Source organism: Rissa tridactyla, chromosome 20 (genome assembly GCF_028500815.1).
Source record: "Rissa tridactyla isolate bRisTri1 chromosome 20, bRisTri1.patW.cur.20221130, whole genome shotgun sequence".
NCBI classification, from domain to species: domain Eukaryota; kingdom Metazoa; phylum Chordata; class Aves; order Charadriiformes; family Laridae; genus Rissa; species Rissa tridactyla.
Window position 1 is genome coordinate 3587904 of NC_071485.1, and position 15601 is coordinate 3603504.

Genomic DNA, 15601 nt, shown 5'->3' on the forward strand with positions numbered 1-15601 from the left:
TGTGCAGAAATCTTCTTTGCAACCAGGATAGCACAGAACTAAGCCACAGCATAAACAATAGGGTGTGAATATTCCTTTCCTTTGGGACCTCTGCAACTCTTTCATGTCTTCACTCTGAACCTGACTTCCTGAGTTTTTGTGCCTGAATGAGTATAAATAAGATAAATTGGTGTGATGAAATTTCAGTTGTTTTGCCTGGCTCATCCAAATGATAAGCAAAAAGAACACCTTATGACTCATAAGATGCCAGAGAGGCACATGCTATGAAGCTGGCTGTCTGCTCAGTATGCGTCCAGGGAGGGGCAAAGGGCTGCCTAAATGTCCTGATTTTGGGCTCTGACTGCTTCCTCTCCAGGAACTGAACCGTGGTAATGCTGGTACAAGGTAGCTGGCTCTTGGAGTAAGAGCGCAGGCTGCTTCATCTCCAAAATCATGCCTTTGGAGGCAACCGTGCACAGTTCAAGAAACACAACCTAAAGAACATCTATTCAATTTGTATTTCTAGATTTCCTTTGGGAACCTCACAGCTCAAATAGTTCTGAACTGATGGATGACTATGAAACGGTTCCTTAGATCAGGGGTATGATGGGGAGAGATTTCTTATGTCTATTAGCTGCTGAGCTTTGCAAACCCAGTCCACTGGATTTCTTGCAAGTTTTCATTTGTCCCATGCTTCTGGGTGCTGCTTTTTGGACTGATTTGGGGAGAAGTAGTTGTAAATTGGCTCCCCACCACCCCCCACCCCTGCAATAAAGGAGATGCAAATCTTTGTCCCCCTCCCACCAGATAACATCGAATAGCTCCTCCTCTGACAGAAAGCTGCAGAGCAGGTGTCAGTGTGGACCTTTCACATGCTTCCTCTGTTGCTCATGGCTGATGATTCCAGCACGTTGGAAGCTGAGGATTAGCCATCTGAGAGGTGAGGCACCAGCAGCTCCTGTGGACTTCCTGTGGAATTATGGATCACCATGCCAGAAACCACAAATGCCACAGGAAGGCAAGCCTCAACCTTGCTGTGCTCAGACAACTGCCTGCCCTGAGCAGCCTAGTTCAGCACTGCAGAGCATTGTTATCTGCTTGTTTATGCCTACATCACTGCTGTTCTCTCTTAACAGGAGGAAGCAGCGTGACAGCGGCACTGTTTTTCATTCCAGCTCTCTCCTTGCGTGAATCTGAGTACCTTCCGTTATCCATGGCTGGGCAGCAGGAGCAGAATTGCTAAGGATTTAAATTATTCAGCTTCTGTTGCTGACGCAGCTTTAAAACTGCATCAGATTTCCTAAGATAACAGCTTGTTGACCAGAACCAGGGAGCCTGGCTGCTCCTGGAAGCCTCAGCAGGTGACAGGAGCACAGGGAGTGTTTTCTTCTGTAAGCAGAAAGGGGACATGCACCCCGTGTCCTTGTAGCAGGAGGGCACCGTGAGAGCTCAGAGAGGAGCAGCTCTCCTTCAGTGACTTCAGGCCCGGACCTGTCCTGGCATCATTTCTTTAACTGCTGAATGCACTTCATTCCCTGAGCAAAAGCACACGCAGTTTCCTCAGCATATTGAAGCCCACTGTTAAAGAAAGTTATTTACTCTTCTCCAAGGCAATGTGCTTAAGGTCCTCCGCTGCGCACACTATTCCCGTAAATGAAAGGAAAAGAACAGCTGAGGACAGACCAGCAGCAGCCAGCGAAGTGTCTGGTGCTGGGAGATCACTTCTCTAGTTACATGGAAGATAACGACACAGAGGAAGGAGCCTTGCATTCCTTCACAGCTACATCATAGTGCAGCTGAAGAGTTTCTCCAAAGGTCAGAGGCAGAATTTTGTATCTTGAAAAAGCAAAACTTTTTTGTAGCTGAAGGAGTAGTTTTCTTTAGAGACCTCCTCTTCCTTCTCAATGTCTAACAGAGAGCTTCTCTCTGCCCAACCAGCTCTTGTCTGCATTTGCTGCTGGAATTCAATGTTTTTATCTCGGGTATAAACCTGGACTGCAGAGGCGCTGAGGCACCAGGGCTGCTGAGCCCATCCCAGGAGCCATCTCAGGACAGCAGAGGGAGAAATTATTTTTCCTGTGTGTATGATAGATATTATAGCATCCAGGGAACAGCACTTAAGACAATACTGGAACCCTGGCTCACAAAAATCCCCTGAAGCCCGTGAGGGTGCACAGTGGCTTAAGCAGGAGTTGACAGCTATTATTCACTGTAACTCTTGGCCACTTTTTCTCAAAGTGGATTTACTCTTTCTTAGAGAATATTCCTGTTGTGTCCATCGTGAATCATTTCCCTTTGCAGAGCTCTAATTTAACTCTGTGATAGCTTTTGTGAGTGCAACATGACACTGACCTGTACAATCTCAGAGGCCTTTAAGGGGACATTCATATGCCTAGATGTCAGTAAGGAGAGGTGCCTGAGGTAGTAATGAGTGAATGAGACCAAGTAGAGGGATCAGTGGGAAGTGTTCAGAAAAATATGATTAATGAGGGACAGCAATTAATGTAGCAAAGAGACCGGTTCCCTTAGAGATGGAGCCTGCACCAGCTCCACAAACAGCCAAGGAAAGAAATGGTTACTAGTGTATTACATACCTCAAGGCAAAGTCTTGAAGTCTGTTCTCCCCCTTCTTCAGGGAAGGGAGGCAGCAGGCAGGTACCTGCCACCTCACAGGGCCCTGTTCACTCATGCCCCTGATAATCACCTTCACTTGTAGAGCTGTAGGAATGTGACTGACAGTAGCGTTAACCCTGTGAGCTCCGTACAGTTGCCTCAAGACACATACCTAGTGCCCTGTCATATGCCTCGGATGCAGATCCGTGGGCCTGACACAGTTCGGTACCTGCCAGCCTGCGGATGTCACCGATAGCCTGGGGTACCTGAGCTCTTGCTGCTGCCAAGCACCTCCTCTGAGGTATGGAGAAGTCGCTGAAGGGCTGTTTGAAGGCCAAACTCCAGGTCTCAGGGGGGAGCAAAGGCTTATGGCTTGGCCAGGCTCACCAGGACCGTGCCTGGTTGTTTTGTCCCTCAGAGGAGCTCTGACCTGCCAACATCCCTGTCGGCAGCTCTAGAATTTAGGCACTTTTCTCATTTCTCACGGCTGCAGAAAGGCTGTGCCTCAGTGGTGGGGACCCTGGGGTAATTCCTTCTTACCGCCCACCACGCGGCCTGTAGGCATGTGCCAAAGCACCCTGTGACCGCCATTACAGGACCCCACAGCACCACAGCCGTTTCCCTCCCACGGCCGTGCTGTGGCTGTGGGCGTATGATGTGCATGAGAGACTCCTGGCCTGGAGCCAAAATGTGAGGCCACGTCCCCTCCTGCACCGTGCAGGGCTCGCCTCCCCACCCTCATGGGAGATGTGGCATCGCCGCATGTGGTGGGCACCTGTTCAGCAAACAGGTGGAGCAATCTCACGGGCATCTTTACACTGCTTTGCCCCAAGGTGTGGCAGGAGGTAACCCCAAGTGGATTGGAGGGCACAGGACTTCTTTCTAGGGCTTTGTCAAGTGTGTATGTTATCCTGGTGGCTGCACAACCTGGGGAAAGTTTGCATTATGCCGAGGCAGCAATTTTGAATAGGCTCAAAAGCTCTGTCTGGTAAGGTCCTGTCTTCAGGGTGCAGAGGACTCGTATTTGCATTCATGACATGCAGTTATGCGGGGGGTGGGGGGGGAAAGCAGGATCTAAGACATTGATGATGTTGCTCTGTAGGTTCACTTTTTAGAGCAAATGTAGTGTGCCAGCTAGCAGTTGCAGTGCCCATCGTTTTGACAATTAACATTTGAGCTCTACCTGAACTGGAGGTGGAGTCTATTATAGCTGAAATGCCAGAGGGATCCCAGACTTCCAGGGAAGTGCTGAATTGCACTGGACAAGGGGAAGGTGTTTTCCTTAGACTGAGGTAAGGACTACTTTGCTGCAATGCTTCAGCGTGGCCTTTGCTCAGTATAAAAATCTCAATTTCTATGTAATGCAAAGCTTTTTTTCATCCTAACAGGTTCTCTTGATCTACTTTTCCTGCCTCCCAGCTGATATATTTCCCAGTGGTGGGCTGTGCTGTTTTATAGGAATTCCCTAGGGAGATACAACTGGCAGAGCTGTTGTGTTTTCTCTCTGAAGTTGCAATGTCACAAGCCGTATTTATCTGTATGCTGCCCAGGCCTTTCCAGGTGTGATGACCTCATGGCCCCGCATTCACTGCTTTGCCCCCAGTGCCTGGGGGGAAGTGCCTTGGCCTTCTTGAACCTCTAACTGGCAAAGAGGGCCAGCTGAATGGCAGCCAGAAATAGAAACCAAGCTGTGTGGCTCCCCTGCAGTCCCCCGGTGCCTTGTCAGGATGGCCCCAGTTTAGCGTCTGGATCCAAGGTGGGGTTAGCGAAACACCAGCAGAAGGATGGCTCCTGCCAGCCAGGAGCATTGCCCTGTGGTATGGCACCCTGAGCCGGAGCCAAGGAGAGGGTGGGACGGGAGTGGTCTCCAGGAGGTCTGTTCCTTTGAACAATCGGTGTGACTCCCTTGCGTGTCTTTCAGAGAGGGCATGCACCAACCACTGTGGACCCCTTGCCTTCTTGCTGCAAGCAAGGATCTCCTGAAGGGATGCTGGAGCAGGAGTCTGCTGTGCAGGTAGAAGGGGGGAAGGGGCGCGTTCATTGTCTTGCAGCAGGCCCCGGGCCCTACAAAGGGCCTGGAGCTGCTGTCGCTAGACCTCATTTGCCACTTCAGTTCCATCTCGGTGTCCTTCGTTTGGGACTGTGCCCAGCCAAGGTCTGCAGAGACCAGAGAACAATCCGGGGTCTTCTGCTAACTGCTTCTGGCCTGGCCTGCTTTGCACAGCACAGACCAAGAGACAGCGTGGTGCTGGCCACTGAGCTGTTTCATTTTGCTTTGTATTTCTGAAGTTTCATCTTCCCTCGTACTGCTTGAAGAGCAGGTTCATGCACGTGGGCTCCTCCCTGTTTACAGCTCGCAGACATGTTTATGCAGTATTCTGGGGCATGGCACTGGCCAAACGCTTCGTGTCCAGCCTGGCAGCTCTCCCCAGGCCCCTGACGTGGAACAACCTGTAATCTCCAGACTCCAGGCAGGACCCCCCCCGCCAGGCCGGCATGTAGGCCAGTGACTGCAAGTGGTGATAGGGTGCAGTCCTGCTGCTGATAAACCTCTTCCAGACGGGCTGCTCGCACTTGGTGGGGCTGCAGTGTTCAGTGTGAGCGTGCTGACCAGCGCTGCAGACCCTGGCTGCCTGGGGCGGGCTGACTTCCTCCTGCAGCGATGCCATGCCTGCATTACTTGAGGGTGAGTACTTGGGCATGGTAAGGGGCTCGCTAGGCAGCACCAGGGGGAGAGGAATCAGCTCAGTTCTCAGGGTGCTGGTCTGCATGCGGGAGTTTAGATATGTCCTGGCCAGTAACATGGACTTAAGTCTGGTGCAGAGAAAACGTCCCTTGTCCTGAAAAGATTGCAGCCAAATGGACCATAGAATGGCAGGAAGGGTTTTCTGCCCTTCTTAGTTCGCTGGGAACTTGCCTAAGGTCATGCTGGGAGCAAGTGGCAGAGCCTGCTGTTGAATCCAGAAGGGCTAGGTCCCCGTGGTGCTGTACTTGCCCTGTCCTTCTCACCGCTGCTTTGCTGGCAGAAGGAAGGTGCCCTCAAGTGGTTTTTTTGCACTATTGTAATGGTAAATGTTGATTTCTGTGTTGTCATCTTTCTCATTTTCCCCACACGAAGCTTGGGCCAGGTGCACGGGATGACGTTTCTCTCTGGGCACAGTGCAGCACAGGCTCTGTGGAGGAGCAGGTGGCTGTGCTGCGGCGGCTTTGCTGGCGTGTCCTCACCAGGGAGCTGCTGGCAGAGACACATGGCCAGGCCTGGGCTTCAGGTGCTTTCCTGTCAATGCTTTCTTCCCTGCATGGCTTCCAAAGGCTGCACCCTGAGTGCTGGCTGGACCAGCCTGGCTGAACACTGCTGGCAGTAAGTCCATCGCAGCCGTGGCACAGGGACTGTTCTGCCGCTCCTCAGCGCATGCGGGTCCCAGCAGAAAGCCCCCTTCTCGGCACTTTTGCTCGTGCGGGCAGAAAAACAGGTGTGGATCAGCTCTGCTGAAGCAGAGGCAGAGAGTGAGTCAGAACAGACTGCAGAAATTAGGAGCGGTTTATAGGCATCACTAGAAAAGATAAGTTTCTCCAGGAGGCACCAGGACAGACCCTGATGGCACAGTCTGGACTCCAGCACATCTCCTGAGCCCCAGGGCACTGCCCAGGGCAGGCTGGAGGCTGGCCTGCAATGGCTTGCGTCAGGCAGGCTCAGAGCATGTCTTTGCTTTCCCCTTGCACTGGCAACCTGCTAGAGCCCTCTCAGCTCCCCAGTGTTCAGTGCACACACCTGCCTGAGCTATGTCACGGTCCAAGGAAGGAAGTGCATTAGGAAAGTAGGAGATAAAAGGCAGTTACAGTGCTGCTGCATCTTTCTCAGCAGCTGTAAACCCTGTTATGTTGTTAGAAGAGGTGTAGTGCTGGAGCAAAAAGCTCTCGTGTGTTGTCTCCAGTCACAGTCTATATATTTTCTGGTGAGGTAAAAATAGCTTTTCTTTTTCAGGATATGCAGAGAGCAGAGGCTCCTGCTAACATCAAAGGAGAGTGACAGCTTTCCCCTGGGTGTGCGTGGCCTCAGCTGGCAGGAGCATAGATGTGTTAATTCTTGCCTTGCTTTGGCTATGTCTGAAAGGAACGATGTCCTGGTCACCAGCTCCCTGCTCAGACCTCTTGACCAGCCCCTGTTCCTCACTCCACTCACTGCTGCTGGACCCAGCACCGTACTTCATTAGAGAAGTGGTGGTTTGCAAATGACAGAACAAGATCTTGATATTACTACTTAGAAAATGCATTGATAGCAGGTGGGAACTGACAGAGGCAACCTTTCATAGAGCTGTAGGCTGTAGCACCAGGGGATCCTTATCAGAAGGATCAGTCTGCTGTGCAGGGGCAGCTCCCAAGTCCTTGCTCAATGCAGATTAAGCTGTTTCTGATATCCACCCTGCTCACAGTCCTGAACCTGTTCCAGCTTCAGCAGCTAGCAAAGGGGACCTGTGAGGGGGGAAGGAAGGAGCCAAATGGCGATGTAGATGCTGTCTGTATCTGAATATGCTCAGCAGGGGCCGAGTTAACCTTGGCCCTGAACTGCACCGCCAGTGACAGTCCAGAACTGCCTCGCCTGTTAAAAGAGCCTAAAAACAGGCTTTCCGAAAGCTAGTTACTCATGACTATGTAATGATGGAGGATCGTGCATGATGGAGAGGCTACTCTGGTGCCTGCCCATGAAAGCTTGCCTCTTCTTCAGTACTTTCAAAATGCTAATTGACAAGTTGCCTGCCTTCCCACAAACCTGCCAGGGGCCCTCCTTCTTTTGCTTTGGGGTTTCTCCTCTGCCCGCTATGCTGAGTGCTCTTCCAGCTCTAACAGCCCCGTGCCACAGTAACACGAGATCATCTTTAATTTCCTGCATGCTCCGATTCAACTGCTGCAAGATGGTTGGGCTCCCCCTTGCATTCTGGTCTGGGGATCTCTGCTGGGCATATAAACCCTTGGGCTCTGTGGTACTGCCTTGGGGAGGCCTGAGGCTATTGTGAAATCTCCGCTCATCAGAAGGGGGCGTGGGGAAAGGGTTTACTCAGGATGGTGCATGAAATGGGAACAAACTCGCTTGGCAGATGGCTTCCAGAGATGACCTCTTGTGCCTTGACTCTCATCAGTCCTATTAGGATCTGCAGACCTGTCCTAAATCATGTGGGCAGAGGTGCAGATGATTAGAGAACAGAACTTGGGCATATGGATTTATGTCTTAAATTGTGTGGGCAGGGGACGAGAATGACGAGAGGACAGAATTTGGGTATATGGGTTTATCCTTTTATCTGATGAATTTTCCCAATGCTTTTGCTATTCTCTTTCATCTGGGTTTGCAGTATGTGCCTGGTAGCCTGTTCTCCGTGCTCCGCTGGCTGCCTGCCTGAGGCTTTGCTACTGTGGCCTCTCTGGAGATGCCGTGCTCTGCTGAATGCTGTCTTCTGCTCTGGCAGAAGACCTGCCAGTAGGTTTTGTTTCCACTGCAGGCACCACTGAGACTGTCAAGTTTCTGTGAATAGGAGAGAAAGTTCCTGTAAGGCAGACAGCGTGATTTCTGTTTCTGGGCATTGTGAGTTGAATCTCTGATTCAATTTTCCTGATCTTCCCTGATCATGTTAGACAAACCCTAGGTGCCATCTTTGATTGCTGTTTCCAGGACTGGGATATTCTTCTTATCTGATGAGAAGGGATCCATGTTATCACCTGCAGACCTGGGCACGTGATGTCTGCAAGGCAGGGAGGTCCAAATGAGCTCTGGCTCCAGAGAAATCCCTTGGTTAGGCATAAAAGTAAACCACTGAGGTAAAGTTTTGCTCTCTCTGCTGGAAATAATGCCTCAAAGGTGGGGATCGTGCCCACTACTGGACACAATCCCACATGGCAAAGAAATGTCACAGCAAGCGTCAAGGGCTGTTGCCAGGTTTATTGCACTACCTCTCTGGCTGGCAGCGCCAACCTTAGGTTCCAGCACCCTGGCATTGCAACTGGAAGTGGCTGGATGATCTCCTTGATGCGAGTTAGACCCTTCCCCACCATCCAGGTGGGATACCCATAGCAGTACATGGCTTTGGTGCTAGGCTTCAGGTTTGCATCTCACTGCCAGTTGTGGCTTTTGTTTGTTGGAGTGATTGTGTGGTGCCCAGCCTGCCCTGTCCTCTGCTCCATGAGCCTGTGTCAGTCTGGCTCTTGTTTCCCCCTGTTCACCATCACACTGGCCACATACAGGAGGGTGTGTGTGTCTGCTTGGCAAGGCCAAAAGCCACTGCTGCCTCCCCAGACAGGGCCAGTGCTAAAACTGTGCCTCCCCCTTAGCAGCAGCACATGATGCTCAGGAGGGATTGTGGCCCTCCTGCTGCTGTTTTTCTGCTGTTCACACAGTTTGCGCTCCCAGTTTGCAATATGCCTCAGCTGACTTTGCTCCTAATGTATCCCAGAGAAAGGGTGGCACATGTTGCTTCTGGTAAGGGGTTTCGACAGTGTTGGAACAATGGAGCTGCAAACAGATGCCTGCAGTGTGTGGAGCAGGAGCTGCTAAGCTCCTTGCTGGAAGGAGCACATGGCTTCAAAAGAATACAAAAGAGACAAAAGGGTTTGAAGATGCAGAGTTATCATTAGTGGCAAAACTCAGGAGACAGCAAGAAACCTGCGTACTGGTTTAATTGGGCGTAGTTGCTTTCAAGATCTTTGCTACAGAGCAGCCACAGGAAGCTTTCCATGCAGCAGAGCCTGCTGCTCTTCACTGGCAGGCCTGGAAGAAACACACCTGAACGAGTGCAGGGCTGGCAGGAGGGTGCCTGCCCCAAGGACGATGTACATGGGCCTGGTCTGCATCCTGCCTCCGGCACGCAGGGACTACGGCAAACCCACCACGCAGCCAGCTTCCCTCCCTTCACATGCAGGCAGCGGCCATGCTGCTCAGCAGCAGAGCAGACCCAAAATTGCTGGCCACCGGGTTTGCCGTTTGGCAGAACGCATTTTGCTCCCCAAGGCATAGGAAGTAATTTGTTATTTGAAGTCTGTATCGCAATTCCTCTTCTCTGGTGTTAAGAGCAGCACTGCTCTTCAGTGAGGGCAGAGGCTCTGAAGATACACGGCAGAGACCAGGGAAGGGTAAAGGCAGGGACCGAACCATCTGAGAATTGAGACTCTGGGTTCCCTGTCGCACCACATATTTCGATTGCAGAGCAGGTCTGGCTGCGTGGTACCTCTAGGTAGACAGTGAAGAAAATACAGCCCATTTCAAAAAACCTCAGTGACTTCAAGCTCCCCCACTCTTCCCTCTCTGTAACTAGTCCTTGCAGCTCTTCCAATGGAGCAGGGAATCAGCTGGTTTCAAGCATGAAAGCTCTGTGTTTCTGCAGGCAGTGAGATGGTCCCGTGGATGCCCGCAGCCCCTTGGGGGGGGTGCACTGCCCTCACTGCCTGCGTCTGTGCGGCATGGGCAGCACTGCTCTCCGGGGACGGCTGGAGTCTGAGACCTGTTGGAAAGGGCACTCAGTCCCTTTCTTTTGGCATCTTTGGCCCTCTCCATAGCAGGACACCTTCCCAGGCAGTCACACGTACCAGCGCGCGCATCCCACCTCCTCTGGAGCTCCTCAGCAAGAAGCTGGCGCAGCCCTTCCTCACACCGGGCGCTGTATGAACAGCCAAAGGGTTGCAGTCCCTGCTCAGGCTGCCTTGTTGCTCCAGCAGAACTGCAGGTAGAGGAGGCAAGTGGGCAGATGGGGTAAAGAGGGCAGTGTAGCAGGATGCACATGTGCCTTTTGCCAGTCTGGAACAGTGTGGCGACTTGCCTCTTGCCTGTCTTTGTTTCCCAGAAAACACTGTGAGATCAGCACAAGTCCCTGAACTCATTTGCGCTTGGGAATCATCTATTTGCAGCATTTAGCAGCTTGTACACAGTGGGCTCCTGACAAAAGTGGCCACCTTTCCCAGAAGGAGGCAATGTTGGGACCCTCCCTTGCTTTATCAGTGATGTGCAGAAGGCGCTGGCGGCAGCTCCTCCCTGGGTGGGAGCGAGAGCCTGGCACTGCCAGAGGAGATTAGAGCAGGACTGCGACCACAGCCAGAAGACAGAGCAGGATTACCGAACCTCGGACTGCAGCCCTTGAAATCCAGCCTGAGCTTCTGGTTTGGCAGAATTTCCCCTTTGCTTATTGCCTTAGCCACGACTGCAATGCAATGGGTTTGGTCAGGGCCAGGCTTCTCATGTTGGGGTGAGGAGCTGGGAGATTCATCCACTGGCAGTGATGCTTTGTGGTGCAAGGCTGTGAGAGCAGGAGGACATCTATGAATAGGAGCAGAGGAAGCCACTAATCAGGGCCAGGAGAGGGAAAGGGAAAAATTTAGATTGTCAGCAGACAAGGGGAGCTTTTTCCTGAAAGAAGAGAAAGGGAAGGAGAATAGAAGCACAGTACGATTGCTGTGCTATGTTTTTTACTTTAGAAGGTCTTGGAGCACTTTGCAAAGTCCTAATCTGAGGCTTCTCTCTTGGGGAATTGCTGGCAGGAGCCTCCTGACACTTTGCAACTCAAATGTCCACAAGTCTGTGGAGCATGACACCTGTGTGTAGGATTTAGCATCTGTGTAGGAGTGCAGGAGGTACATAATAGCAAGAGAGGTGGCTTATTTTCTCCCCTGGAATAACTCCTTCATGGAGGGCAAAGGAAAATGGAAAGAAACACTACAAACTCCAAAGAAAGGAAAATGAGTAGAGGCAGTCTTTGCATCTGGAAGCAGTTGCTGTGTATCCTAGGGCACGTGGGTAGCAAGTGACTGCGTGTGCACATGTGTACAAATACCGGGGGGTGCATGTAGCATGCCCATGCCACGCTTTGTGCTTAGTAGTGGATGGTAACTGTGCGATGTGTGTGTGTCTGTGTTTAGGGACACTGGTGGTGTGCTGACTGGGATATCTATCTTTTTGATATGCACATCTACTTGTGTCCATCAGATCTCTGCATTTCTTGCTGTCACTGCTCCCTTTTGCTGAAACTCAGGAGATGGCAGTGACCCAATCTGTACTTCAGTTTGGGCTGAATCGCTGGCTAATCAAGTGTTGTCTTGATCTCTGTGACACCCCAAAGTAAGGCAAGCTGTTGTGAACGAATGCCCCTGAGCGATAGGTAGGCAGTCCCAACATGCACACTGACATCAGAAGGGCAGTGTGACTGCAGATCTATTCCCTTGCTTTTACCATTTGAGCTGAGCTATCCCTTCTTCCGTGGCTGCATGTGTTGTCTGTCTGCTGGTGCCTGGTGTCCTGCATCCCTCTGTGCATCTCTAAGAGCTGCCTGCTGAGCACGGCCAGCAGAAGGGCAGGACCTCTGAAGCCTCAGCATCTTCGCCGAGGCCCTGGCCCCAGCACCCAGCGGGGTGAGGGGGAACCGCGACCCCTCTCCTCCATGGCAGGCGTTACCTGTGAAATACTGGGCTCCTGGGCACGTCTGCAGGGCTGCTCTGTCTGTGCTGTTCCCGAGATGGTACCTGCAGCTCTGACCCGCTCCCTGCACTTGGCAGCAGTCAGCTGCTTTCCGGAGGCGGCTTGGTATTAAATATCCTGTCTGACACAGTAATGGAGAGAAAATGAACAAATTCCATTAGCGGCTGGCGATCCCTGCAGGGTCTGCGTTGGAGCGAGGAGGGAGCCTGTATTTTTAGATAGAATGCAATGTAACTTACTGGCTCTCTCAAAGCTGGGGAGTAGATAACCAAGGAGGGAGAGAGGGGACACCGGGCTCAGGTTTCAGCTGAAGTGAGGACTATGGCAGCACGAAAGGGCAGGTCCGCTCCAGACGTGGCTGTGAGTATACAATGCACTTCTCCTTCGTAACGTCGGAGACCTCCGCTTCGCTTTTCTGCTTGCTTTCTGCCTGTAGTCTCTGCTGGTGGGCATGCTGGGGCTTCAGGAGCCCCTTTGCTGCTGGAGCTCGTACAATTTTACCATTTTAAATCTTCTCAGCTCCACGTGTGTCCCATGGGTGGGAGAGCCTGGCTGAGCTGTGCTTTGATTTTCCAGAGGGTTTGCTGTCGAAGGTCTGTGCTGTGGCTGGCATGCTGGCAGCGCAGCTGAGGTGCTGCCCTGTCATTGATCCTCACCGAGATGTAGAGGCTTCTAGCAGGGTCTGGAGTTGGAAAAGCTCTTTGCATTCAGCCTGTTGCTTGAAGCTGTCGGTGTTTCCTCGCTAGACCCCAGATAGCACTCAGGGCTCAGAGTACAAACGTGCACTGCTAGGGACAGTGCTGGAGCTGCCTTCTGCCTCCTACAGCAGATCGTCCTCTACGAGCAGAGCACTGAGGTGCCACATCGTGTCTCCTCTGTGCCTACAGCCCTCCTCAAAGCCGTCAGCTCTGCCGTGAATCTGGGGGTTCTCCTGGATGGACAGGGCTCTCCTCTGAGGCGGCAGCCAGTGGAGCCAGCTGGCAGAGGCGGTCTTGCAATCGGCACGTGTTCCCCCCGCACGCGGAGCCTGCGCGCCGGGATGGGGCATGGTGGTGCTGCCCTGCTCCGCCTGTCCCTCTGCCCCAGGGGCGGCCCAGGAGGGGCCATGGCACCTGGCCACTGCTGCGGGAGCCTGGGCCCACCCCTGCAGGGTGTTCCTGGCATGGTGGAGACCGGGACACCCTGTCCATGGGCCTGGCTGCTGCAGGGTGGTGGGCCCAGGACAGGGCTGCATTTCTTTGTGGTAGGAGGGTCAGACAGAAAGGATGGGCTGGGGGAGGCAGACGGAGGAGAGCAGAAAGCGGCTGAGTTGCGCTGCTCCAAAGTCCGAATTTGGATAGTTGAGGCTGCAAAGAGAAGGGAAGAGAGAAACCCTGAACCCATTTGGTGCATCATCCTGCCCAGGTCTGCCTCCAGTCCTCTGTGCTCATGCTGCTTCCAGATCCTCTCCAGGAGCTTCCTCATCCTGGGTGCTCCTCGGCATCCAGGCTGTGGGTGCTACAGGGTGGCCTGGGATGGCAGGATGTAGGCTCTCGTAGCACAGGGGGTCCTTTGGTCAGTCCCAACGTGAGTGGTACAAGAGGGGTTTTGATTTTTTATTGGAGCTGAAGGCAGAGGAGTGTGTCCTGCGCCCTTGCCATGGATGTCTCGTGGCTCTTTCCTGCAGATAGCCCTTTGGGCTGGACCTAGCAGGCAGGCACCAGCTCGTAGTTACCAGTCCAAGGTCCCAGCCTCACAGAGCCACATCACTGCATTTCCACCTTGTTGTTCTCCAGCTTCTGGTGAGCCATCCCATGGCCTTCATTTGCTGCCTTACACTGCTAAATAGCGTGGCTTGAAGTATTGCTGTGCCTTGCCTGTGGTGGTTATGTTTTAGTGGTGCAGGCAGGCACGGCCTTGTTTCTGTTGGAAACGAGAGTTGTGACTTTCCTGGCTGCAGGGTGCTCGGCCACAGTCATTCTCCCCAATGCTGGTCCTTGAACTCCCCGCCGCGGCTACCCAGCAGTTTCTGGAGGCCCGCAAGGGTGTGCTCACCACAGCTGCATTCTAAGCCTCGTCCATCTCTGCAGTCTCTCAGCCAGGACACGGAGGCGCTTCCTAGGCCAAGGGAGGCTGCCATGGTTGGAGTCCCCTTAGAGCTTCCTCCCTACTGCACCCACAGTGCTGGGACGAGCTGCAGACCTCGCGTGGCTCTCCTACCCCATCACCTGGATGCTCTTCACTCTAAGTCCAGGTCCCAGCCCTGCTTCTTCCTGTCTAATTTGGGGCACCTTGGTCTGTCCCAGCAGTTCCCACCTTGACCTGCCTAGCCTCTGCCTTTTCTGCCTGGTCTCTGTAGTCATGTTCTCTGCAACCGAGTAAAGAGCTGACCCTGTGCTGGTGATGGGGGAGAACAGGGGGACTCAGTCTCATGCTTTTTCTTTTTTTCCCCAAGGCCGACGCTGCAACCAGTTTCTTGAGAGCTGCAAGATCCGGGAATCTGGACAAAGCCTTGGATCACCTCAGGAATGGGGTAGATATTAACACCTGCAACCAGGTAGGTGAAATCCGCAGGGCTTCTGGTACCACCTCTAGTTCATGTGAAAATGTGCCACGCGGTGGCTCCCCCAGGCCCAGCGACAGTCACTGCTCCCCTTCCGTACGCTGCTCCCATAGGATGGAGGTTCCCCATGTCTGCTTGCTTGCACTGCTCTGCGTATCCGATTGGGAGCACCTGCCCTGATCCCACAGTCCTACCTGCCATGGAGCAGGGTGTAAGTTGGCTGGTAATAACTTGCCTGCCAGAGGAAGTTCAAAAACTTCGTGGGAGAGGCTGCCTGTCCTGACCCTGCTCCCCTCCCACGCCTGATGTGCCTGGCTCCTGATGAAGCGTCGAGGGGGTGAGACAAAAGAGGTGCCCGGCGTGGTGGAGGGCAGCAGCAACTCTGCTGCGCGTAGGTGATTTCCTGGGGACGATCTGCTCTGCAAAGGCACTGTGCAGTCTCCAGGCATGTGTCTCCGGAGCTGTGGAGGGCTGGGTTGGGTGCGCAGAGGTGTGGAGGGCTCAGGGCTGGGTGCACAGAGCATGGAGCCGCAACCACCGGTGTGGTGGGGGATCCCTGGGGTGCAGAGGTGAATGTGCTGGCAGATCCCATCCTGCTCTCATCTGCACCACCCACTTGCCAGGCTCCAGGCTGCTGGCACAGGGGCTTCTGACCAGAACTGGGCTCAGGGAGAGGCCACGCAGGGCAGACCAGCCTGAGAGCTGCCCCTTGCTGGGGAGGCTTCCGCAGCTGAGCTGGGTGGAAACTGGTCCTGTGCTGGGGAGGAAAGCGGCTGACCAGAAGGCAGATCTGGACCGAGTGTCTTTGGGGCAGGGAGGGCAGCAATAGCCATAAAGACCTGGGGAGCCTGGCAGTACCGGCTGGAGCGTAGCAAAGGGCATTAAGGTGTAAGCAGAGAGGGAGATCTGAGGCTCCTGTAGGGTGACAAGCAACTGGGACACCTGGGAGGGGCTCAGCCGCTTATCAGAGGGCAGAGCAGATAAGTAACTGTGAAGAGTGGAGCACAGTGGCTGGG

General features: G+C 53.3%; 1 protein-coding gene and 1 long non-coding RNA gene across 9 annotated transcripts in view; one reads left to right on the forward strand and one right to left on the reverse strand.

Annotated features, from left to right (window-relative positions):
* Positions 1-3317: 3317 nt before the first annotated feature.
* ANK1 (ankyrin 1) overlaps positions 3318-15601 on the forward strand; it is a 41581-nt gene continuing 29297 nt past the window's right edge. For 4 of the 8 annotated variants that reach the window (XM_054224885.1, XM_054224889.1, XM_054224887.1 and 1 more), the window contains exons 1-3: positions 3318-3437; positions 4514-4606; positions 14478-14579. In XM_054224885.1, the coding sequence (XP_054080860.1) occupies positions 3333-3437; positions 4514-4606; positions 14478-14579 (300 nt within the window). In that variant the 5' untranslated portion in view covers positions 3318-3332. Of the gene's footprint in view, positions 3438-4116; positions 4153-4240; positions 4349-4513; positions 4607-5118; positions 5279-12203; positions 12404-14477; positions 14580-15601 lie in introns of those variants that run through there. The other 4 variants (XM_054224888.1, XM_054224886.1, XM_054224891.1 and 1 more) reach the window with 4 other exon arrangements.
* On the reverse strand, positions 9224-12412 carry LOC128919579 (uncharacterized). Its single transcript, XR_008469906.1, has 3 exons — positions 12283-12412; positions 12020-12164; positions 9224-10295 (listed from the first exon to the last, which is right to left on the reverse strand). It is a non-coding gene; the product is annotated as an uncharacterized LOC128919579 (long non-coding RNA).